Raw genomic sequence first — 23,528 nt, forward strand, 5'->3', positions numbered from 1 at the left:
TTAATAAGGAAACTGCCTCTGTGCAGAACATTTAAAAGATACAATCTTGCCTGATCTGTTTCTGTGTCTGTGGCTTTATATGAGGCCTGCCACAAAGGGCCTGCTTCTCTTTATGCTGTGGGTTTTTTAAATTCAGCGCATATTTGTCACTGCAGCATTTTCAAATACTCCCACTAGAGGGCACAAGAGTGATTTTAAATGCCTACAAACAGTGGCTTTAGAAACATGAAGAAAATGTGGCTGATAATTAAACCATCCAGCAGGAATCAGCTTTAAAGGAACCGTTCAACATTTTTCCTTGTTCTCATTTCATGACCAATAGTGAGATAATAAGACTGATATGACATCATTATTAAGGGTTTAGCTTTGTGTAGATTTGAAAAAAAAAAAAAAAAACATCCAGGATAAATTGGCTTGGCTCACTCATAATCATCTTAAAGTTTAAAAAATTCAACCTCTGTGCAAAAACAATAAACAGAGCTTTCAATGAAGACTGTGAATCCGGGTTTGAAGTGCCATAAACCTGCATTCTCTTTAATGGACACCAGGGGGCGACTCCAATGTTTGCAAAGTGATATCCAGCTGCATAGAAGACGATGAAAACATGATTTTTTTCACTTCAGGAAACTTTTTTGTAAGGAGCTTATAATTCCAATCTCGTTTCAATTCTTCTCCAACACATCATGATGTTTGTTTATTACATTTAGCTCCTATTTAGAGTGAAAAACAATGATTTGTTTTAGGGCTGAGCTGCCTAATGCTTCATTATTTTCATTTACGACCGCCTGTGACTTCTGGTTAAATTTGCAGGAGGGTTAATTTTGGGGACTTTTGAACGGAGCCACGCTAGTTTTCCCCTACTGTTTCAGGTCTTGATGCTAAGCTAAGCTAACCCTGTCCCTTGCAGTGGCTTCATATTTAACAGACAGCCACATTACATAACTCCCTTTAGGAAAGTGAGAGCCAAAATGTTGATTTTCTCTTATTTATTTATTATTTTTTTACTTTATTTTTTCCGTGTTTTACTTACAAATCTCTCATATATTCAATGTAAAAATGATTTTCTTAAACACACATGTTGAAGCTAGATGGATATAGGCGGCGTTTAAATTGTAGCTAAGAGTAAAGATGATCCCCGATAGATTAAAATAAAACAAATGTGCAAATATTCAGTAATAAAAACAAGGTAACACTCGACGCTGGTCTTATTCCAGCGTAATAATAACATCTGTACGTTTCCCTTGGTTTAACACACACACACACACACACACACACACACACACGTTGTTATTACGCTGGAATAAAGACGAGTGCAGCCGCGTCACCAAAACCCTGGAGGAGGACGCAAAAATTGAAATACTACTTGTGTCTTTGGTGGCGTCTTTCCTCATGACCACCTGCCTGCTCTGCTTTGGAAACGTTATCCAGAATGTTCCTCTTTTAAAAAAAAAAAAACTTTAATTACAAAACAATCATTTGGCCAGGTACGAGACCACACCTCTCTCTCCTTCTCTAAAATACATCGTCTCCTCTGTCCGGCGTCTTCCTATATATATTTACAAACTTGAACGTCATCATTATTTACTGAAACTCGACGAGGATAAACCGCTGCAGCTGCATTAAAATAGAAAGCCTTCCTCTACGACTAGTTTCTCCTACACACACATGGAGTATAAACGTCCACAGCAGTGCACGATGCTTTAGAGCTTTCTACACGTTGTTTACTCCCTTTAGTCGCTCAGCCGCTCTCTTCTTAAAGGGGAGGTTTGCCTTGCGACTGATGTGATTAGATGAGTGTCAAAAGCTGCTTTTTTTTTTTTGTTGTTGTACAGATATACGAGTACTGAAAATAACAAAAGCCGCGCTGTGGGCTCGAGTGGAAGTGTGTAGAATGACGAAGATGATGATGATGATGATGATTGTTTATAGTTGGTGAGACCTCATCTGGCCGTCTTCACTCAGCTCATACCTGCAGGAGGAGAAGGAGGACACGTTCAGCATGTCCTCTTAGGGCTTCCACAGATACTGGAAGTTTAAATCCATGATTTTAGTCCTTTGCACACCGAGTCAGTTTTTTCTGATGCGTTTTTCAGATACTCGATCCGATGGGGGGTTAGGGTTTGCACACTGAGTCCGCTGCGTTTATTTTTAAATTAGAGTGATCGAGCAGTGAAGATGATTGTGTGTTTCTTTCACTAAATTTAAAAAAAACGGGTCCATCCACTCTTGAAAAACGAGCGAGGACAGTTTCTCCTGTTGATTAAGAGCTGCAGAATTATCCCGATCGCTTCCAGGTGTATTGCAGCATGTCAGTGGTCCAGTTTAATACGCTGCTCTCTATACTGGAACTAGAACCCGACCGATAAATCAGCCAGACGATAATATCAGCCGATATTAGCATATCAAGTGACTATCGGTATCGGCTAATTTTACAGCAGATATGCGCCGATATAACTACATTTATTCACCAGTCAAATAGCATTTCATTTAAGTATCTTTGTATTATATAAGCAGTTCTCTTTCACCAGCAGAGGGCGCTATATGGAGAACAAAAAGCTTCATCATTTTCCCTAAAGTCAAGCAGTGATGCATGTGCAGTTACTTTCCATGTTGTGTACTTTATATTAAACATTTTTTCCACAAGTGTTTGATAACTGCATTTGAGGGAGCAATGCAATAAATCTGCGTATCTATATTTATCTATTTCTACAGATCGAACATAGATCTAAGAAAGATATCGGCAGATAAATCAGATTTTTTTCTCTCTCCAATATCGATATCGGTATCGGTCCCAAAAATGCCATATAGGTCAGGCCCTAACAGGGACCACACATGACCACACACACACTCACACAGATACAAACAAAAAAACAGACACAGACACTCAGGGATGGAAGCGGAAAAACGCAGAGATTCTAACCTGATCCTGAAAAAATAATGTCGGACTGAAAGGAGTCAGTGTGCAAGCTTGACCGACATAACATGAGATCATATTTCATATTTTCAGGAGGAAAAAAAACAGACTCAGTGAGCAAAGTCCTTCACACTTCAAACAGACATCAGACATCAAAATGACAGATGATAAGTGGAGCTAAAAGTTACCATTGTGTCCAACCCTTGGTGATCTCCTCGTGGGTCAAGTCCACCAGAACCTGACGAGAAAAGAAGACACAACGCATTTCAACCACAGAAATAATGAGTGAATTTAAAAGTTTTACAAAAGTTTACAGATTAAAAACAACCCGAGGTATAATCCACAACAAAACATCATGAAACAAAGAATGTATCTGAAGTCCACTGAGAGTCCTCACCTTTCCCAGAAGGCCTTTGTGTTTGGAGAGCAGGCCTCCGCCGTTCTTCACTGCGACGTCCAGAGTCCGTCTGTGGAGCTCCACGAGGGAGACGGTGAACTCGAACCTGACCCGTCACAGAAAGAGGACAAACAAGCGGTTACATTTAACCATTTTTTTTTTCTTTTTTTTTTTTAAGCATCAATATTTTTAAAATCCAGGTGTGAAGGTGACGCACGTCTGATCGTAGACCGGGTTGAGGGTTTTCTTGAAGGTGTGAGTTTTCCTCCGGCCCGACCTCCTCTTGTCAGGGAGCAGGTAGAGGCGGACGTAAGGATCCGAGCCGTGGTCTGTGAACGCGATCAGGTTTCTGAGGAGGAAAACAAAGTCAATGTAAATAGATAAAACCAGTAACTCAACTCAACTTTCCTTTTCACTTTCATTTTTGGATGAGCTTCCTGACTGCAGGAGTTGAACTTTTGTCCCTTCCTTTATAAATTATTCTTCAGGGTGGAAAACAATCTTAGTGGAAACAGTCTTTGAGTGGGGACGCCAGTAGCTCAGTCTGTAGGGACTTGGGTTGGGAACTGTAGGGTCTTTTAAAATCTGCCTGCTCCTTGTTGAGGGAGAAAAAAACAAATCGGATTTGTACCTGCAGGCGTGGACGACCACGATGAGCTTGTTCCTCTGGGAGCTGTGTCGGACCGTCAGCTGCACCTCACCCAGCGGGAAATGATTGGGTCCTGAACCGCTGCAGAGGGGACCGAGAGGAGGGGGGGAACACGTCAACAAAAGCACCTTAATCAAATCAACCATGAAGGTAACCATTAAGACGTTTCTCTCTGTGCCATAGAGCTCCATGAGGCACACTGCTGCACGTGTGCGGGACATGTTCCTTCACTAACACTGACATGCATATTTTATTTTTTGACAGACTGGATGAAGTTGAGTGCAGGAGCAATAAAGAGAGGGGACTAAAATCTAAGTTCTTGGCCAAAAGACGTCCATCCATCCACACAGCTTTTCTCATTCGACGTCGCGGGGGGCTGGAGGCTATCCAAGCTGTTATTGGATGAGAGGCGGGCCTGCTCAGTCAATCACAGGACAGACATCAACTTAGCAACTTAGAGTCACTAGTTAACCTAACGAGCATGTCTTTGGACTTTGGGAGGAAGCTGGAGTACCCGGACAGAGCCCACCCATGCACGAGGAGAACATGCAAACTCGACCCAGGAACCTCCTCGCTGTGCGGCAACAACGCTAACCACTGCACCACCGTGCAGCCCCAAAACATGTCATGGGATATTAAAAAATGAACCCAAAGTAAATGAGAAAGACAACCATCTTTGTCAAAATGCAAGACCCTCAAGGAGGGTGCCAGTGTCTCAGGTGAAAGTTGACTTTTAAGGTATGATAAAGTGTCGTTTCTCACTTTCCTAGGATGAATTTATACCCCTGGAAATTAATGATTTCATAGACAGGTCATGTGGTTGATGGGAGAGATGTAAATATTTGATCTCAGGTGGATTTATACGTACTTCTGCAGCTGCTGGAGTCTCAGCTGCAGCTCCTGGGCAGCGTAAGGGTTGGAGATGTCCGATGCGATACTGGGCGTCGGTTCTTTGCCTCCAGCCAGGTACTGCTGGGAACCAGAGATGGCCAGGTTGGAGGTGCTCCTCCCCGTCGCAGCCAGCCCCCGACCTCCTCCTCCTCCTCCTCCTCCCTGCCCAAAATCTGTGCTTCCTGAAGACCTAAAGGCGTCCTCAGCCTCCTTCCGCCGGTTCAGCATGTCCTGAGCTGACACGGAGGCAGAGCGGGGGATGTCGGAGGTGGAGGAGGCAGGAGGCTTGGGAGACTCAGAGGAGATGAAGGGCTGAGGGGTGGGGTTGTTGGAGCTACCCTTGCGGACTTGCACGGAGGATGGGTTCTGGTCAGAGGACGAAGATGCGGTCTTATCCATACACAACACCTGAAATGATACACGAGAGAAAACAGAGAAATGTTAAAATGATAACACAGTAAAGCCACCATTTCAAGTGGTCTTAGTACGGTGCCTTGGTGCACACCACGTATTGATTGACAGCTGTCACACCAACACAACGACCCACACTAACTTGATAAACGTTTGTTAGTGTTAATGTTGATGTAGGGCCTTATGGAATCTGCATCATAAATACTACTCTTACCCGCAGAGCCATCTTCATCTTAAGGGTGCAGCTCGGTCCAGAGTTTTTGAGGGGAAACTGCTGGTTCAGGGTCATGTCCTCGGCCTCCAGCAGGCGAGTCAGGGGCAGCGTTAACGTCCCCAGCGAACACTCGTGTTTCTCATCCTTAACCTGTAAGAGAACGAAAACATCAGCGACATGAGTCACACTTTTACTGCTTATCGAACAAGACTGGCGCTGAATCAAACCATCAGCCAATGAAAGTGAATTTAATCTGAGTGTTACGATCGACGCCTCCGTACCTCGACCTCCAGCTCTTGGGTTTTGGGGTTGTGGATGAGGAAGGTGAAGGCTTCCTCCCACACCGGTTCATTGGTCTTAAATCTGGTCTGGAAGAGGAAAACACAGGGAGGAATGAGAGGAAAGAAAAAAAACAGTCTGACAGTCACAAACAAGAGCAAATATGCAAAAAGCTGCAATGTGCAAAAATGTAACATTATTATAAGGAGAAAGTAATCTTTAAAATGTGTGCACATTCAGAAAACCTCTTCAATGTTCAAACAAACACAGATTAAGACAGTGTCATCTTTCAGTTTGAAAACTGTTCAAAAAGACAAGAAGATGTTTTTTTTTATCTTGTTTTATGCACAGAACAAGAGCCGACAGACGACTGATGGAAATTAAGCTAAATCTGTCTCGGCCCCTTTAACCATCTGTTACTGACTGAAGGATAAACAGAAGTCTGAATATGGCTTTAGGGTCGGTGGCTCTGATTGTGGAGCATGCTTCTGGTCTCACCTTGCTCTCGAAGGACTTGTGCCCCACTGTGAACTGGACGAGCGGACTGGGATCACTGGTCACTTTTTTACCAGACTGAAGGAGAAGAGAAAACAAAAAAACTTGTTACAAACAAATACAAGTGATGGTTAGCAAGGGGCTAACAAGCTATGCTAGCAGTCTAACTGACTGCATTTCAATCAGAGAACATATATTTATTTATTTTTATCATAACAACTATGCATTTAGTGAAGATTCTGTTAGAATCATCTTTTCAGAAGTAATACATGCCATTAGTCACTACAGCACGACACAGCACTAATCTGTGTTAAAACATAGTTTGTGCATTTTTTAAGAACTCAGAATACTGGTTTGTTGCTCCGGCAGAGTCACTTCTGGAAATGTGCGAGGACATGTTTCACTGATCCAAAACTGTGGGGACAGGAATTATCAACAAAGTTCATCCGCTAAAATTCTCTATGACCCCCACAAACCAGGAAGTCTGGGAAACACACCAGATCAGTTCTCAGGAAAAGCTTCAGAATTAAAAAAAAGATCGAGTGTGAATTTAGAACAATGTTGTTATTTACAACGCACATTGTGAGACACAGTTTTAGTCACAAACATGATTAGTGGAGTTTGTTAAAGATGTCACAACAACAACCGTCAGTCAGTGAGTTAAGTTCCAGTATGAATGCTGAAAGCAGCGCCCCCTGGTGGATACATCTCCCTGAGTGTTTTACAGCAGGAGCAGTAAATTCAGAGGAGTACTGTTTATCTTTTATTTCTTATGGTCGTAAATGTTCACAAGTCTTCCTTCAGATAATCATCAACCCAATCTTTAAAGTGTCATCTTGATTCCAAAAACATACATCTTTAATACTTCGCATCTAAGATTCTGCAAATTACATTTTTAGAGCGCTGTTTTAAAATCCCAGTTCCTGAAAAAGTTGGGACGTTGTGTAAAATGTGTATAATAACCAGAGCTGTTAATTAGAAGTAGAAGAAGAGGAAGAGGGGATTTAAAATATGCACACATGACCTAGGCCAGTGTTTCTCAACTCATATAGCCTCAGTATCCACCATCAACTCATCAGGGAAAAATCACGACCCACATTTCTGATATTTTGGGACCAATCAAATTAATTTCCTGAAAAATGGTGCGAGACATGTAGTGGTGAGGGAGCTGCTGAAAGACTAAACCTACATGCTAACTTTTACCTACAGTGTATTCACTGTGTGGCCAAAGGTGTGTGGACACTTCAGTGTGTTCAGCGCCTGAGATCCAATGGATGGGAATCTTAACGTTGCAGATAACGGGTTGTCTTCACGATACCAGTACAATTTAAACTATGTGGATACCTGTTTTGATACCATGGCAACAAAAACATTTTTATTGCCGCTTTCGCTGGGAGGCTCCATTTAAAAAAGACGATTTGATTGATGAAGGTCAGAAGTTCAAACGCGTCGGTCTAGCTGAGTTTAAAAAAAAGTTGATCTTCATGGACTTGAGCTTGTAAAGTGCTTTTTCTAGTCTTCTGACTACTCAAAGCTCTTTTACACCGCAGGTCACACCGACACATTCACACACTGATGGTAGAGGCTGCTGTGTGAAGAGTCCAGCAGAAGTAACTAATCCCAATCTTAGACATTCATACGCCGCAGACGAAGCAACTTGGGGTTAAGTGTCTTGCCCAAGGACATATCAGACATGTTGCTGCAGGAGCTGGGGATCGAACCCCCGACCTACCAGTTGAGAGACGACCGACTCTACCAACTGAGCCACAGCTGCCTCAAACTACACGTGTCGCTTGAGCTTTAGTACCGAAATTTTGCTAAAATATTTGTGCAAATTAGAGAACGCTCTCGCTCTCTCTCTCGCTCTCTCTCGGGGTTAAAAATAATGACCGCAGTGTCTTGTTTTTTAAAGCTGCAGTACCTTCATATTATCGAGCCATCGCTTTATATTAAAATAACAAGGATTGTATCTTTAAAAAAAACAAGTGGCATCAAAAGGTATCAAAGTATCGAACATTTCGACACCCTTAAACGGTGATGACATGTTTGTGTTTGATCTGAACATACCAAACTCACACGTCTTGTCCAGAAACCTTTTGACCACACAGTTCAGACATGAGCTTGTGTCTCGTTGTCGATGTGTAATAAGCAGTGTAAACTTCCTCCTCGGTGTCTGAGCGGTAACGTGGGTGTGCTTCGTCACGGTGCCGTTACCTTGATGGCCTTACTGATCGAGGCCTTCTTCAGCCCCGCCGGGTTGAACTCTAACGGATTGCGCTTTGATTTTCCCCCAGGGACAAGGCAGGAGAGAGCAAACAACACACAAAGACACACCAGCAGGTTATTTAGGGGGGGAAGAGGGGCATGCAGGGAGGAAGAGGAGCACCGTCGACATCACCAAACGATGGGACATGATGAGAGGGACAAAGAGACAACATGGATGATTACATGGTTAATGTCATTCCCCAAATTAAACCAGGACATGAGGTCCAAACTAGAGTCCAAACAGTACTATGAGGCAGATATCGACACGTCATACAGGTATTACAAAACCTTATTACGGTCTGTAGTTTTTTTTTATCAACACAAAAAGTGCTCCTTCTCAAATTTGGTTGTCAAAAAAACTCATAGGAAAGGAGTATTTCTGACTTTTTCCAGCTGAAAAACTTGGTTTGTAACTCTTTCGATGTCTGCATCAATATCTGCCATGCACTTATGTGAGGTGCTACATACTGGATGGACTCTAGTTAGAATAGCACAGCATTGATGAGGATGAGGAGTCATTGATTAAAATGAAGAAAGAACAAATGTAGACCAGAAGTAGGAGTCAAGAAGAAGCTGAAATGGTTCCATGTTGTGTTGATAATATCAAACCTGTTTATCTTTATTGAGAACAAAACTCCTGATCTAAACACTGGAATGCTTCTAAACTCTGTTTTCACCACAATGTGCAGGTATCAATCAATCAAAGACACCAAACCCAGGTATTTGGAAATCATCTTTAAAATGGGTTTTAAAAATGACATTGGGCCAAAATGCAACGTGAGCAAATCCACCCACTGAAATCTTCATCGGCTAAGATCATCGGACAATACGAGCCTATCAGAGATACGAGTGTTCCAATCTGCGACCTCCGCTGTTGAAAAATGAAGCCCTGCAGTTCCTTGTTTGCCCACTTGAGGCTGCAAAACCCAAGGAATCCCCATGAGGTCCCACATTAAATGTCAGCAGAAATAAACGTGTTTACAACCCGGTTCCAAAAATCTATTTGCTCTCATTGGCCCTTCAGACGACTTTTTGCTGTCTCATCACGTCTTTGTACCGTCATATTGGCGTAACATTGGTGTCCCAGTCTGTGAACCGTTGCACATCGGCATTGCGGGCACAGCGGGAGCCTCTGTTACTACCTCCAAAGACAGAACAGTCACTTTGTCCCCCCCATTACGCCTCTGCAACATTCAGATTGAAGGCGAAACATCACAGGGGCGTAAATATTGAAACGGCGGTCTGAATAGGGCTACTAGATCATTGCATTATGGGCACTCACTGTAAAGAAGATCATTGTTTTCTTACTCGTGCGTTTGGATTATACTGAAGGGATAGTTCTGTATTTTTTGAGATGGGGTTCTATGAGATACCGGCTAATAATATACATACAACCGCACTTAAAAAATACCAAACTATCTCTTTGAGGCTTATGGAGAATTAAAGGTATGGCTGATCTGATTGGCAAGCGGGAACTTAGTAGCTTCAGCTCCGCCTCTTTGCCTGTTAATAGAGTGGTGGAAAGTTAATCTGAGACAGGATTTCCAACATGGCGACCGCCAGCGTTGGGCTTCAGAACTCTGACTCATGTTTGACTTTGAATAACCAAGTTTTTTTTGAACGGAAGTCTTCACAGGGTCATAAATGTCTGAAAGACAAGTTCGACCTCAAGATACTAAAACTGTAAGAAAAGAAAGTGAATCGGTTATATTCTAGATATTCAGATACTTTAGAGAGAAGTGGAAGTAATAGTGTAGAAATCTTTGAAACCTTTCTTCCCTGATGTGAGCAGTCAGAAGTGTTGCATCACAGATAACACATTTCATTTCTTCATTAGGTCTGTGTATTCTTTAAAATGGAGTGGTAACCATGTGCTGCCGCCTGCTGGCTGGCTGGCTGGCTGGCTTGGGATGAACTGCCACAGGGGAGACTGATGGTTGAAACCTGCTCACACACATGATGAAGGTTATAAAGGAAGGATGGAGGAAAGGCAATTCCACAGAGAATTCACCCTGATGCTCTAAGTGTCCCTGGATGATCAAAATGCAGTCCTTCCTCTCAAAAGAAACGAGACCAAACTAACAAAAAAAAAAAAAAAGACTGTTTAAGAAACTAATCTGAACTGTCTCTAAATCAGCGGTTCCAAAACTTTTTTGGCTTGTGACTCCTCTTTGACTTCCCTAAAGTCTGGCAACCCCAGACCTCTCAAACATGCAGCTTTTTCCTCAAATTATTATTTTTTTCTATCTTGTAAAAGTTTTCCTATTGTTTACGGTGAGAAGGCAGACTCAGAGGGCAGAACAAACACCTAGCTGTGGGAGGGGTTACTGCCCTTTGTGATGTCATGAAGGGAAAACCCCTCTATTTCAGCCCTGCTCAGAACAGGGTGTTTCTGTGTCTGTACCTTTAAATATGTAAATGAGCTGTGTCTGACCACGCCCCCTCTCTGGAAGGGCTCGGGTGTACTCGGTGCTTTCTCGCTCCATGTCCTATTGTTTAGGGTGAGAAGGCAGACTCAGAGGGCAGAACAACCCACCTGGGGGCGGGGCTACTGCCCTTTGTGATGTCATGAAGGGAAAATCTCCAATCGGCCTGTTTGAGCACACATTTTCTGAAAAGTGGAGCAGGCAGAAGACGGAGAGGATGGACTTTTCTCATCATTGGGGGGTTTTGTAGACGGACTAGAGACACACATTAGAGTTAGAATAAATAAGGTGAAGTGGATTTTGCATAATATCTGACCTTTAAAATAGCATTTACAGTACAGATAGTACAGATTATTTCATCTTTTTAAAAGGTCGATCAATCTGCCAGAATGGAGTCAGAGTTTGCTGTAAAGAAAAAATGAACTTAGGTGAAGCTCATTTAATCGAACATTCAGACACTTTCTCTGCTAATCAGAAATTATCCCATTTATTGGAAAAAGTATCGATGTGTCAGCTCATCTCAAAGAGCAATAACAGCTTGTGAACAGAAATCCTAGAAGAGGGAGGACGCTTTTGATCATCTCAAAATCAAAAAAAAAAAAACCTTCAATGTTGTTTGCTCACTTAATGGTCTTGTTCCCCCGGCTATGGAATCAGTCGAACGCCAACTTAATACAATCATGACAAATCTAAATATGAATGAGTTAAACTCATGCAGAAGTCGGGATTCATGCTCCTCAGGCAAACACTTCAAACCTTTATTTAAAACCACACACAAGCAAAAGTAACAAAAAAAAAGTAAATTAACCTCTCACAGAGGAAATCACACCCCGGCAAAAACTACTCTAGGATGCAGAAAAACAGCGAGCGGACTCACAAATAAGGTCCTATAGAGAGAGGACGTGTTCTCGCAAAACACGAGGCCCGCCGCCCGCCTCTCTTTTAAGTATCCAGAGCCCAAGTTCCCCTCGAAGACGCTCTTCAGAGGGGGAGGAAGAGGAGAGGGAAGAAGAGGAGAAGAAGAGCAGGCTGAAAAGAGGAAGGTGAGGTCTGCACTACAACTCATTACATATTCACTTTTAAATGAAAGCTGAAACACTGACCCCTTCAAAATCAGCGGTGGAGGAACTGTTAATGAAAGGAGAAACACCACACTGCAGAAGTTTGCTCAAATACAAGAGATGCAGCAACACAGTCAGCCTCATTACCTACCTCGAGGTTGAAATGGAGTTTGCAGGCAAATTTTTTTGTTTACCATTTTCTCTTCCTCGTCTCTATACTCGACGCTGAAACGTCCCCACACCCCTGATTTTAGAGACGGCGGTGTTTCCTCACACTGCAGCTTCTCATCACCGCTCGTCGTGTTAAAGTGATGTGTGCAGTGTCGTCAGCTTCAGCGCATGGTGATTGGATATTCACTCAGGGGGGGAGGGGATTCCTTATCCCAGAGGCGCTGATTGTCAACAGGCAACTGCGTGGGGGGGCCCCCAGGCCAGTAAGGGGGGCCTCGAGGGCTGACAAACTTTAAACCGCAGCAGTGGCTCAAAATGTGCACATTTTCCAATGACAGTAGGAAACCTCCCTGAGTGGGCCCCGTCTGACAGCACTCACTCTAATTGCCCTGCTAAGCGTAGCATGCATTGCTGTTTTGAAAAACCAAAGAACAAAGAAAGAGGAACCAAAAAGGAAGAGGAGTAAGTGGTGATAAACGCTGGTTGGAGGGCCCCCCAAGTGAATCTTTGCAACGGGTCCCGTTAGACTCTGGAATCGACCCTGGCATTGACTCACAGCGCGGTTAGCAGAGACCGTTGAACGGCGTCCAAAGATCACCAAACCAAATTCCTACAAAGTGTTGCTTTAAGTCATTGGTGTTCACATTTTATAAACAAAACCGGCTGAAAGTGAAAAACAATATCAGCCACATTCTTCACACATCATCCTCTACCTTCACCTGAATGAAGTTCGATCAGACTGACTTACCGGCAGGTTTCTGGCTGAATCCAGGAAGATGACGAGCAGCGCAGACGACAGGCCGTCGTTGGCGTGACCGCGATCAGCTTTGATGCTCATCAGAGCCTGAGGAGAGAAGAAACGTAGACGATAAATCACCTGCAAAAGATTTATTTTTGGGGCTTTTATTGTAGAGATAGGACAATCGATAGAGCCGGAAATCAGGCAGAGAGTGAGGAACAATGTGCAGGAAAGGAGCCACAGGTGGGATTCGAACCCGTGACCAAGGCCTCTGTACATTGGGGTGCGCACTAAACGCTAGGCCATCGACGCCCCAACTTCCAAAGTTTTAACAGTGTGTGTGTGTGTGAGTTTGTATGTCTATGTGTGTGTGTATGTGTGTGTGTGTGTGTACGTGTGTATACGTGTGTGTGTGTGTGTCTGTGTGTGTGTGTGTGTGTGTGTGTGTGTGTGTGTGTACGTGTGTATACGTGTGTGTGTGTGTGTGTGTGTGTGTGTGTGTCTGTGTGTGTGTGTGTCTGTGTGTGTGTGTGTGTGTGTGTATACGTGTGTGTGTGTGTGTGTGTGTGTACGTGTGTATACGTGTGTGTGTGTCTGTGTGTATGTGTGTGTGTGTGTGTGTGTGTACGTGTGTGTACGTGTGTATGTGTGTGTGTGTGTGTGTGTGTGTGTGTGTGTGTGTGTGTACGTGTGTGTGTGTGTGTGTGTGTGTACGTGTGTATACGTGTGTGTGTCTGTGTGTGTGTGTGTGTGTGTGTGTGTGTGTACGTGTGTGTGTGTGTGTGTGTGTGTGTGTGTACGTGTGTATACGTGTGTGTGTCTGTGTGTGTGTGTGTGTGTGTGTGTGTGTGTGTGTGTGTGTGTACGTGTGTATACGTGTGTGTGTGTGTGTGTGTGTGTGTGTGTGTGTGTACGTGTGTGTGTGTGTGTGTGTGTGTGTGTACGTGTGTATACGTGTGTGTGTGTGTGTGTGTGTGTGTGTGTGTGTACGTGTGTGTGTGTGTGTGTGTGTGTGTGTGTGTGTGTGTGTACGTGTGTATACGTGTGTGTGTGTGTGTACGTGTGTGTGTGTGTGTGTGTGTACGTGTGTATACGTGTGTGTGTGTGTGTGTGTGTGTGTGTGTACGTGTGTATACGTGTGTGTGTGTGTGTGTGTGTCTGTGTGTGTGTGTGTGTGTGTCTGTGTGTGTCTGTGTGTGTGTGTGTGTGTGTGTGTGTGTGTACCTGGTCCAGCTTCTCAGGTGTAGGCAGCAGCGATAACCACTCCAGTTTGAGGTGCAGCTTCCCCGTTTCCACATCATCCAGGTCGAACCACTGAGGAGGAAAAAATAAAAAAATATCTGAATCAACTTTTGTCAACATTCCTGTCACAGAGAGTTTGTCCTAAAGAGACGAGGAAGACGTTCAGAGTCAAAAAGTGAGACAAAAGAGAGACACACTGAGGACATGTTCAGTAAAATGACACAGACAGGGCGACACACTCAGCATTTCCTCTAGCCACTATTTTGTTGTTGGGAATCTACGGCTGTGTCCGCAATCACTCCCTATATAACTCCCTACTCCCAATATGTCCCATCATGCATTGCGGTTCAAAAGATTTTTACAAGCCGGGAGTGGCGTTTGACTCCGCTGCCCTCAGACGGACGAGAGGAGCGACCAGCAGGAACACAGAAACACAACACAATAACAAAGAAGTTCATATTTGGAGCGTTTTGACACATTTGAAATCTTTGATCTGTTTTGATAAAGAGTAACAGACCGTCAACGTTAGTGACGCTAGTTTGTTCTAACGATGATGACAGACGAGAGACCAGAGTCTGTTACCTTGGAAGTGTTAGAAAAACTAAATTTAAAGGATAAAAAGTCCAAAAAGAAATGTTCATGATGGCAGTAATGTGACTTTGCATCATGTGTGAGCAGAATGAAAAAATTAACTTGATACAAACACTGAAACTAAATCAATAAAGAAGTGTCGCCCGCGTGGTTTGAGTGACAGCTGACCTCCCGTCAGAGCGACGAGGAAACACAAGGATAATAAACAAACACGTCTGCAAAACAATTACCTCGTCCACCTTCTGCTCCTTCTCCAGCTCGCCGATGTCGACGATCAGACTGAAAAAAACAGGAAGCAAACGACATGAAACTTTTTTCACTGAGGGCTTCTTCATCACATGCTACATGTAGCTAATGCTAACAGTGACGGCTGGTCAAAAGAGGGCGCTAGGGAGCCGAAACACCCACTCCCCACGAGGAGAGAATGAACGACCATGACGGAGCAAGACTTTTTAAAACAAGTTTGAAATATAGGAAACACATTCATTTAGATTTAAAAACTCGACATTTCTAAAGTCACTGATCGGGGACTTGTTTCTGATCTTGGGCGCCAGATTCCAGCGCCTCCATTGACTGGTTATAAGTTGCACATGCTCAATGGAAAGAGGAGGAGTGTGAGTGATAAATGTTGTCTGTTGTTGTAGATTTGTTGTTGTTTTTTATGAAGGTCTTACCTTCCCAGGAAGTCGTCTTTATCGTGGTCCTCGTCGAACAGCTCGATCTCTACGTTCTGTCCCACGTTCTGTCCCGAGTGATCGTACACCAAGGCCTGAAAACACACACACACACACACAAATAAAGACACAAATGTAACCTTTAAAAAGAACAGAAAAACAGGACAGGTCACCAAGAAACACACAGAATGGAAACTCATTTATAAATGATCCTGCAGTGAGTCCAGACCAAATTGTTTTTCTATTTTCTGCAAACAGCTCGGACTTTGTTCTGATCTTTGCTGCCTCTTGAAGAAGAAACATTAGAGATGTAAGAAGTCGCTTATATCTTAAACTAAAGTCAACAAATAGATGTTTACATCCTCTGCTGCTTTGACTAAAATGCAGTAATGCCTCAAGTCTTCAGTTCACATTTTTTTTCTAGATATTTTCCCCCGCTGGAATAGAAACTAAAATCCAGATTTTAACTCCTTAACTCCAAAACAAAAACAGACAAAAGGAATGTTGTTGTAGTGGAGTGGAAGCGAGTCCCGAGTCGGCCCCGGCGTCACTCACCTCGTACACTTCGTTCCACTTGGGGTGGACGGTCTCGTGGATGACTTTGCTCTGGAAGATCTGGGTCCCGATCTGGATCACTCCGTACGGGTCGGACTTTCCTTTAATCAGCCCTCCCAGGAACTTGTCCTTACCCAGCACGTCCTGGGCCTCGATGAAGTGGATCCTCAGGAGGGCCTGAGGAGACGGGCGAGTGAGGATGAACCAGGAGAGAGAGAGAGAAACAGACAAACCTCTCAAAGCGTTTCACACCTTTAAAGAAATATTTAAATACTTCACAATATAGAAGTAGACCCCCCCAGTCCCCCCCAGGACTAAACTCCACACCATGAGAGACCAGGCCTTCTGCTCCACTGCTCCCAGTCTGTGTAATACTCTCCCTGACCACCTGAGGGCGCCACAGTCCTCGGAAGCAGTTTACTATTGATGAAATTGTTTTTATTTTCAACTCTGCAGCACTTTCAGATTTTGCCAGAATTTTGAAGTGCCTCACAAATAAAATGTGTTCTTCTTCTTTTTATTATTTTTGTTCTGGATAGATGAGCGTTCAGCCCTCATTTCAACCTTCTGGGTGATTTTCATAACAGAAATCTACAGAATAACAGGACGGCATGATGATCAGCTTGCCCATGTCTTCTGTTTGTTCTCGTTGTGTAAGGTGACTAATCATCATTCAGGTGGAAATCACCTCGCTCTGCTGGTTTCACTCCAGTTACCATTCTGCTGTGGTTCACTAAAATATTGAAGTTTACCATCAACAAACTGTCTGGATCCATGTTAGAGACATGATGACAGAGTACACCGGTGTTGTGCAGAGAAACGCATGACTGCCAAGAATCGTATTCACCTCGCATGCATCCTTTATTAACGTCAAGTGTCCTTAAAATAGTAAAGACTCGATGGACGACGCATTTTCATTAGCTGAAGTGAAGTGTCTGCAGAGGAACTTTTAAGGGTTGATGTAAAACACGGCAGCATAGAAATCATGTCTGCCATATTTAGCAGTTTAACTCTCAACATAACACTGGTACATGTTCAGCTGTGTGTGTGTGTGTGTGTGTGTGTGTGTGTGTGTGTGTGTGTGTGTGTGTGTGTGTGTGTGTGTGTGTGTGTGTGTGTGTCTTTACCTTGGGCATGGGGAAGCGTAGCTGGGCCAGCTGAGCTTCTCCGACCAGAGGGATGGTGATGCGGTTGGGCAGGACGACGAAGCTGTAGATGATGTCCTGGATGATGTTGTCACACAGACCACTGAGAGAGAGAGAGAGAGAGAGAGAGAGAGAGTGAGAGAGAGAGAGAGAGAGAGAGAGAGAGGTGATGAGTCCTGGGCATCTCGTGTTGTGTAATTTTTCTTATTTGTAATCATCACAAATGTAAAACTAGAGTTCTTGTGTCTCCTCTCCTGCAGGATCACAGAGCTGAAGGAGGTGTGTTCTGTCACATGTAGCAGAAAGCACGCTGACACATAAACAAACACATACACATGTAATCGTGTCCTCTCTGGTTGCAGACACTATTTATACATCAAGTCAGACGAGAGGCTGACAGACGACGAGCTACTTCACCGCAGGGTTGGAAATTAGCGCCCGCCACCCGCCAAACACAGATGTTTTTTTTAGGCAGTGAGTCGGCAGTGGCTGGTAAATAAAAGGAACGTGACATGAGTGATCTGTGATTGTGCTCCCACTATGAGCAGAGACGGGTGCTCCTGCACGCTCACAGAGCCCCGCCTCCTCCTCATGTCTTTCACTTGAATACTGTAAGCCTTGATTGTAATATATTCCATTTTGCTGCAGATTAAAATAAAGTGATGGTAAAAAAATAATGATAGATTGGTGGATTTTTGAATCACAGCTGCAGGTAGGTTAAGAAGTTAATTTCCAACACCGGTTATCAGATATATTTTAAACTCTATTGTATTAAAGTGAAAGTAGGAAAATCACATGAGGGAATCTGAAAACATTATAAAACTTGTTGGAATAAAAACACAAAACCATTTGCATGATGAAGAAAATCTGACCCTTTAAGATTGACCGCTAACTTGCTTATCAACGCCACAGAATAAAATAGAATTACTTTATTGACCCCAAACTGGGAAATTGTGGCGTTACAGCAGCAGGTTATCAAACACACAATATGAGCAAATAAACACAATGTAATATTAAACACAAGTAAATAAAAATATAAAAAACTAAGAATGAGAAGAAATATATACATCCAGGATTTAACCGAACATCACTTCTAGTCAAAAATATGAAAAATGAAAGACAACATTTTGTGAGATGTTTACCTGAATGTAACTTGGAGATAGATGTAAATGTGCAGAAACAGTGATGACAGTTGTAATTAAGCAGTATTGATATAGAGAGCTGTCCAGAGCTGTGCAATCAATGATACATATCCAAAAACATCAACATATCCACTGAGTAAACCCAGATGTATAATCATCTCACACCGCACCTTTAAAAATAAAAATAATAATAATAATAATGTAAACAAATGTATTAATCAGACAGCTCCTGCCATAACTATGTTTACACTGCTGGCTGTCTCCATGGTTACACTGTGAAGAGGAAGTGGCACTTTTCTTTCTGTGTTGTCATTTTTTCCTCGTTTTCCTCCCTTCTCATTACTGTTCCTCACTTTTTTTTCTTTTTTTTTTCAGAGTGACAGCGTGGAGAGGTGAAGTGAGAGGGTGTACAGGTCGTGTTGATTCTTTCTAACTGATTCAAATCAAATCAAAATGAGCTGCAAGTTTTAGTTCAATGTCTAAAAGCATGAAAAGGTGAATATGGACCACACTCTGCTGATGTTTGCCCTGATCACCTCTAGAGGGCAGCAGTGGTCTGCAACGCTTCATTACAGTTTCCTCAATAAAAGCTGATCCTGGTTCAGTTTCATAATCGGATTTCACAAACATGATAGGTCTGGGTTTTTTGTGTGTCTACGTTCTGATGCCAGGCCGGCTGCTCGCTCATTCAACACTGTTTTTTATTTTTCCTCCAGACAAACTTCAGATGTTCGACGTGCTGAGGCCGCTGTAGGAGCTGAATGCAAATCAACACTGAGGAAACAATAAGCGCCCACACACTGACACACAGGAAGAGGGCGAGGAGGGTGAGGCGAGGGCAGGTCTGAACGGCAGACACACACACACCTACACACACACACGCACACACACACACACACACACACACACACACACACACACTGGTGTTGCCCTTTAAACCCGTCAAACAGGGAAAGCTACATTTCTCAGGGCGGAGTCTTTGTTTTGAAGTGAGTTTTCTCTGCAGAAAGCAAATGGATGCAGCAACATGTCAATAAGGTGAAGTAACAACAACCACACAGCTAGCTGCCCGCTAACAGCATGACGTTAGCACCTTACAGGCGTGTGTCAGGAATGTGCAATGCAGTAAAGGCTGTCAGACAATTTGACACGTCAAATTTGACACTTGTTTGAAAATGATACAATCTGTTATTTTTCATTTTTATTATATTTTATTGAACCAGGAGAAAAAACTCATTGAGATTAAAAATCTATTTTTCAAGAGCTGGGCAATTAATGGAGATTCAATTTCAATTATGATTTTGTCCATTCTGCGATCATGAAACGTGGACGTAGCGGCAAAGAAGAGAAAATATAATCACAATCAAAACACAAACGGATAAATCTCGTTCCAAAACGAGGGTTAGAGAGAGAGAGAAATGGCATGCAGAAAAAAGGAGCCACAGGTCGGACTTGAACCCGAGCCGCCTGCTTGGAGGACCACAGCCTCCGTACATGTGTTGTGACCAAACCATTAGGCCATCTGCGCCCCCTGCAGTGTCAGCTTTTAAAATAACTTGCTTTGTATAAAACTTTATCGAAAGCCTGTCGGTCAAAGTAAAAAAGAAACTTCACAACTGATGGCCTTGAAAAGTTGCACGGGTGTTCAGGGTCCACAGACTTCCTGATGACATCAGAGACCGCCTGACTTTCAACGAGCTCCACCACAAGACTCTGTCACGACCAAATTCTTAAAAAAAATATATATAACAGAGTGAATCATTTCCTGTTACTGAGTCATTTAGATTTTTTGCCCGCCCACGCCCTTTTTAAGAGACCGCTAACAAACTGGAGAAGTGAACATGAGCAAAGATTAGGACCTAAATCTTTACACCCACAGTTAGACTTTGTCTTTACTTTAATTCTTGTTTTTTATTTGATATGAACAAAGAACAAATGAGGGCTCAGACATTACGATATGTTTGTGTTTAAACTGTACTCTCTAAATCATTGTTGAAGAGGGCGTGTCCTTCATGATTTCATGGGATTAATCACATTTTTAATCCCATGTTTTTTATTCCATTATTTGCATTTCAAAACAGCTTTTGTCATGCTTTTATTTTGAATTTTTAAAATGTCTGAAGCTACTTCCAGCTAGTCTTTATTCTGAAAGAAAATAATGAACTTCCTGTAGATCACAGGTATCGACACTAACTTAACCACAGAAACAGGAAGTGATAAGGGATCCCAAACTAAAGATCTGAAATTAATGTATTCATTAGTTTTAGCATTTTGAACACGTTAGAGCCGACAGCCCGCTTCTATGTATCATACATGCTAACATCTGAACTAGCATTACGACTGTTAGCTAGCTAGCTAGCAACTATCAAACATTGAGCTTAAAATCCGGTCTGACAGATGTCACTGCTTAGCTTAAACCTGCACACCTTTTTGTGGATAGAAACATTTGTAGATCTGTTTGTTGAATGTAACACGTTAGAAAAAGTACGTATTTGGGGGTGCAAGTGGCCTAGCGGTTAGTTTGTGCGGCCCGTGTGTAGAGGCTGAAGCCCCCCGAGAGCAGGCGGTCCAGCTTTAGAGCCGACCTGTGGCTCCATTTTCACTTCCCTCTCTCTCCCTGATTTCCAACACTGTCCTGTCTCGACAAGCCTTAAAAATAAAGCTTAAAAAAGAATTCTAACAATTTGAAATAGCCTAAAAAATCTCAAATTGGAGGCGATCAAGTAGTGCCCATTCAATGAAAATGACAAAGGCATTGCACACGTGTGTCATTGGATACTAAATTGAAAATATAAAACTAGCGTCGGTGTCTTCTTTCAGGTTCGTTGTGCCTGGATTTGCTTCTCAAGAACCCAGAGAACATGAGCTCTGCTCTCCTCTCATCATCAGGTTTCTATAAATATCAACGTTTAGAGGGAACACAGAGGTCCTAATCCTTTCTGTGATCCGCTGGTTAATGTAATGGTTTCAGCAGCCTGATGGACCTGCTCTGTCTGAGTCCACTGGGACCGTCTCTTCTAAAGCGCCGGCTTCATTTGTCATCAAGCAGCAGAGCAGGAAGTACGTGCTGCTGAACGCTCCAAAGCTCGCCATATTTTGAGTTTTTTTGAGTATTTTTGGGCTTTTTGTTACAGACTGTTACAAAACGCGCAAAAAGTCCTCACAGGAGCTTTAATATTAAATAAAAGGATCTGTTAGGGTGGCAGATAGTGAGGTGGTCTTCCTCTTTCCCTCTTCCTTCTCTCCCTCTATTCTTAATGTATTTCCATCCTTACTTCCTTTCCATCTTCCTCCCCTTTTCTCCATCCTTCCTTGCTTTCTTATTTTACTTATTTCCATCTTTCTTTCTTTGTTTCTTTCTTCCTCCCACCATCAACCCTGACAGGAAGTCCAAATAAAAAAGTAGCACATCATTTTTCATGCAGTGACTTACTTGACACCGGGAATGTCCAACATGTTTGTGAGTCCCGTCCAGTTGATGTCCAGCAACTAAAAAAAAAAACAAACAAACAAAAATACGATTTAGATCCACTGTGCCGACAAACTGGACCAGTCCATGAAGAGCTGTAGATTTCTGTAGAATATGAAATAATCCATCTTGAAGCTGATGCCCTTGATTGTTCAGTATTATTTATTACAGTCTGTTTAACAAGCAGCTTACAGGAGCTTTAATGCAATGTGATTTTAAAAAGGTCACTGGTGTCTGAAAACATGAAGGATTGTCAACTTTTATTACCCATCAAATAACGCCAATTCCTCCCTGACACTAGTTCAAGGAAGAACGTGTAACATTTTACACATAAATAAATCATAAAGTCTGTCCTGTGTAAAAGTGTCTCTGAGTCATGACTGTCTACAATGAGGGAGAAGCTCGAGTCCCGCTGGCTGTGTTGTTGTTTACATGGACGGGACGGCTGGCTCCTCCCCTTGTGTATAAAAGCTGTTTTAGTCAAGAACTAGAGAGAAGAAGAAGAACATACTGTCATGATTATTTAGATGTTCTGTGTTAATTTATGTGCAATTTGAAGCTACAAGCTAACTTAAGAGCACTAACATTAGCATGCTAACACAACAATACAGGATACAGGTGACTGCAGGTCGAGCAAAGGACTATTTTGTCCACAGCTTAATGGTGTTTAATTATGGCGCGTTCTTATTCATAACTCTTTCATGTGATTGGAGACGGGGGGTTGGAGGTGTGTCGCTGGTGCTCAAGGGCGACATCTACTGGACCTAAAAGTCACACAGTCTTCCTTTAAAGTTGTTTTATATGTTTAGACTGAAGGACATTTGTTTGAGTGGACTGTTGGGAGAATATTTTGTGTTTTGTGTGATTTTCTGTTGTTAAAATATCTACATAAAATCAGCTTAGATGTAAAACTGACTCAACTTTTTTTTGCCCCTCGAGTCATGACTAAGCAGCAGGAGCCAAACTCTGAACCCCATCGACCTGATAATCAATACAGCGATGCAGATTGTGTTAGCCGTCATTAGGACAGGAAGGATGTGATAAGATAATGTAACTGACGGTCTTTGGAAATCACATTACTTTAACTTATAAACAGCTGTTGATGCTGCAACATCAGGAGAGGACAAACAGAGACACATAGTGTGTGCTGAGAAAGAATTTCAAGTCAATAAATAAGCAGCTCAAAAGACAAGATAAGGGTCCAAAGAACTGGTTGACGTTTTGGGGCTGTCAGGAATGTTGATTTGTATTATTTCCCATTCATCTTGCACATGATTTAAAGGTCATATATTATTCAAAATCCTCTTCACACTAACATGTGTCTCTAGTGTATCTACAAACCCCCCCATGATGAGAAAAGTCCATCCTCTCTGACTTTTGCCTGCTTCTCTTTTTCAGTGAAATGTGTGCTCAAACAGGCCGTTTGGAGATTTTCCCTTCATGACATCACAAAGGGCAGTAGCCCCTCCCCCAGGCGGGTGACACTCCCACAGCTAGGTGTTTGTTCTGCCCTCTGAGTCTGCCTTCTCACCGTAAACAATAGGACATGGAGCGAGAAAGCCCGAGACACCCAAGCCCTTCCAGAGAGGGGGCGTGGTCAGACACAGCTCATTTACATATTTAAAGGTACAGACACAGAAACAGCCTGTTCTGAGCAGGGCTGAAACAGAGGGGTTTATAGACATGATCAAATACAGGATCAGAGTGGATTTAGAACAAGAAACTCCACACACATGTTTTGAGGAGCTCTGAGACTTATTTACACTGGTTGAACAGGAGGAGAATATGTCACCTTTAA

General features: G+C 42.8%; 1 protein-coding gene across 4 annotated transcripts in view; it reads right to left on the reverse strand.

Moving 5' to 3' along the window:
* LOC132978371 (extended synaptotagmin-2-like) overlaps nt 1–23,528 on the reverse strand; it is a 51,340-nt gene that overhangs the window by 283 nt on the left and 27,529 nt on the right. Inside the window, exons 8-25 of one of the 4 annotated variants that reach the window (XM_061043526.1) lie at nt 21,695–21,750; nt 17,102–17,222; nt 15,975–16,151; nt 15,420–15,514; nt 14,976–15,024; nt 14,137–14,226; nt 12,922–13,017; nt 11,819–11,920; nt 8,465–8,527; nt 6,254–6,328; nt 5,758–5,844; nt 5,477–5,626; nt 4,829–5,259; nt 3,943–4,041; nt 3,529–3,660; nt 3,312–3,417; nt 3,103–3,152; nt 1–1,969 (exon numbers count right to left, since the gene is read on the reverse strand). The exon at nt 1–1,969 is cut by the window's left edge and continues 283 nt beyond it. In XM_061043526.1, coding sequence (XP_060899509.1) covers nt 1,924–1,969; nt 3,103–3,152; nt 3,312–3,417; nt 3,529–3,660; nt 3,943–4,041; nt 4,829–5,259; nt 5,477–5,626; nt 5,758–5,844; nt 6,254–6,328; nt 8,465–8,527; nt 11,819–11,920; nt 12,922–13,017; nt 14,137–14,226; nt 14,976–15,024; nt 15,420–15,514; nt 15,975–16,151; nt 17,102–17,222; nt 21,695–21,750 — 2,025 coding nt within the window. In that variant the 3' untranslated portion in view covers nt 1–1,923. The remainder of the gene's footprint in view (nt 1,970–3,102; nt 3,153–3,311; nt 3,418–3,528; nt 3,661–3,942; nt 4,042–4,828; nt 5,260–5,476; nt 5,627–5,757; nt 5,845–6,253; nt 6,329–8,464; nt 8,528–11,818; nt 11,921–12,921; nt 13,018–14,136; nt 14,227–14,975; nt 15,025–15,419; nt 15,515–15,974; nt 16,152–17,101; nt 17,223–21,694; nt 21,751–23,528) is intronic. The other 3 variants (XM_061043528.1, XM_061043527.1, XM_061043529.1) reach the window with 3 other exon arrangements.

The sequence above is a fragment of the Labrus mixtus genome, chromosome 8 (genome assembly GCF_963584025.1).
Source record: "Labrus mixtus chromosome 8, fLabMix1.1, whole genome shotgun sequence".
Classification (NCBI taxonomy): domain Eukaryota; kingdom Metazoa; phylum Chordata; class Actinopteri; order Labriformes; family Labridae; genus Labrus; species Labrus mixtus.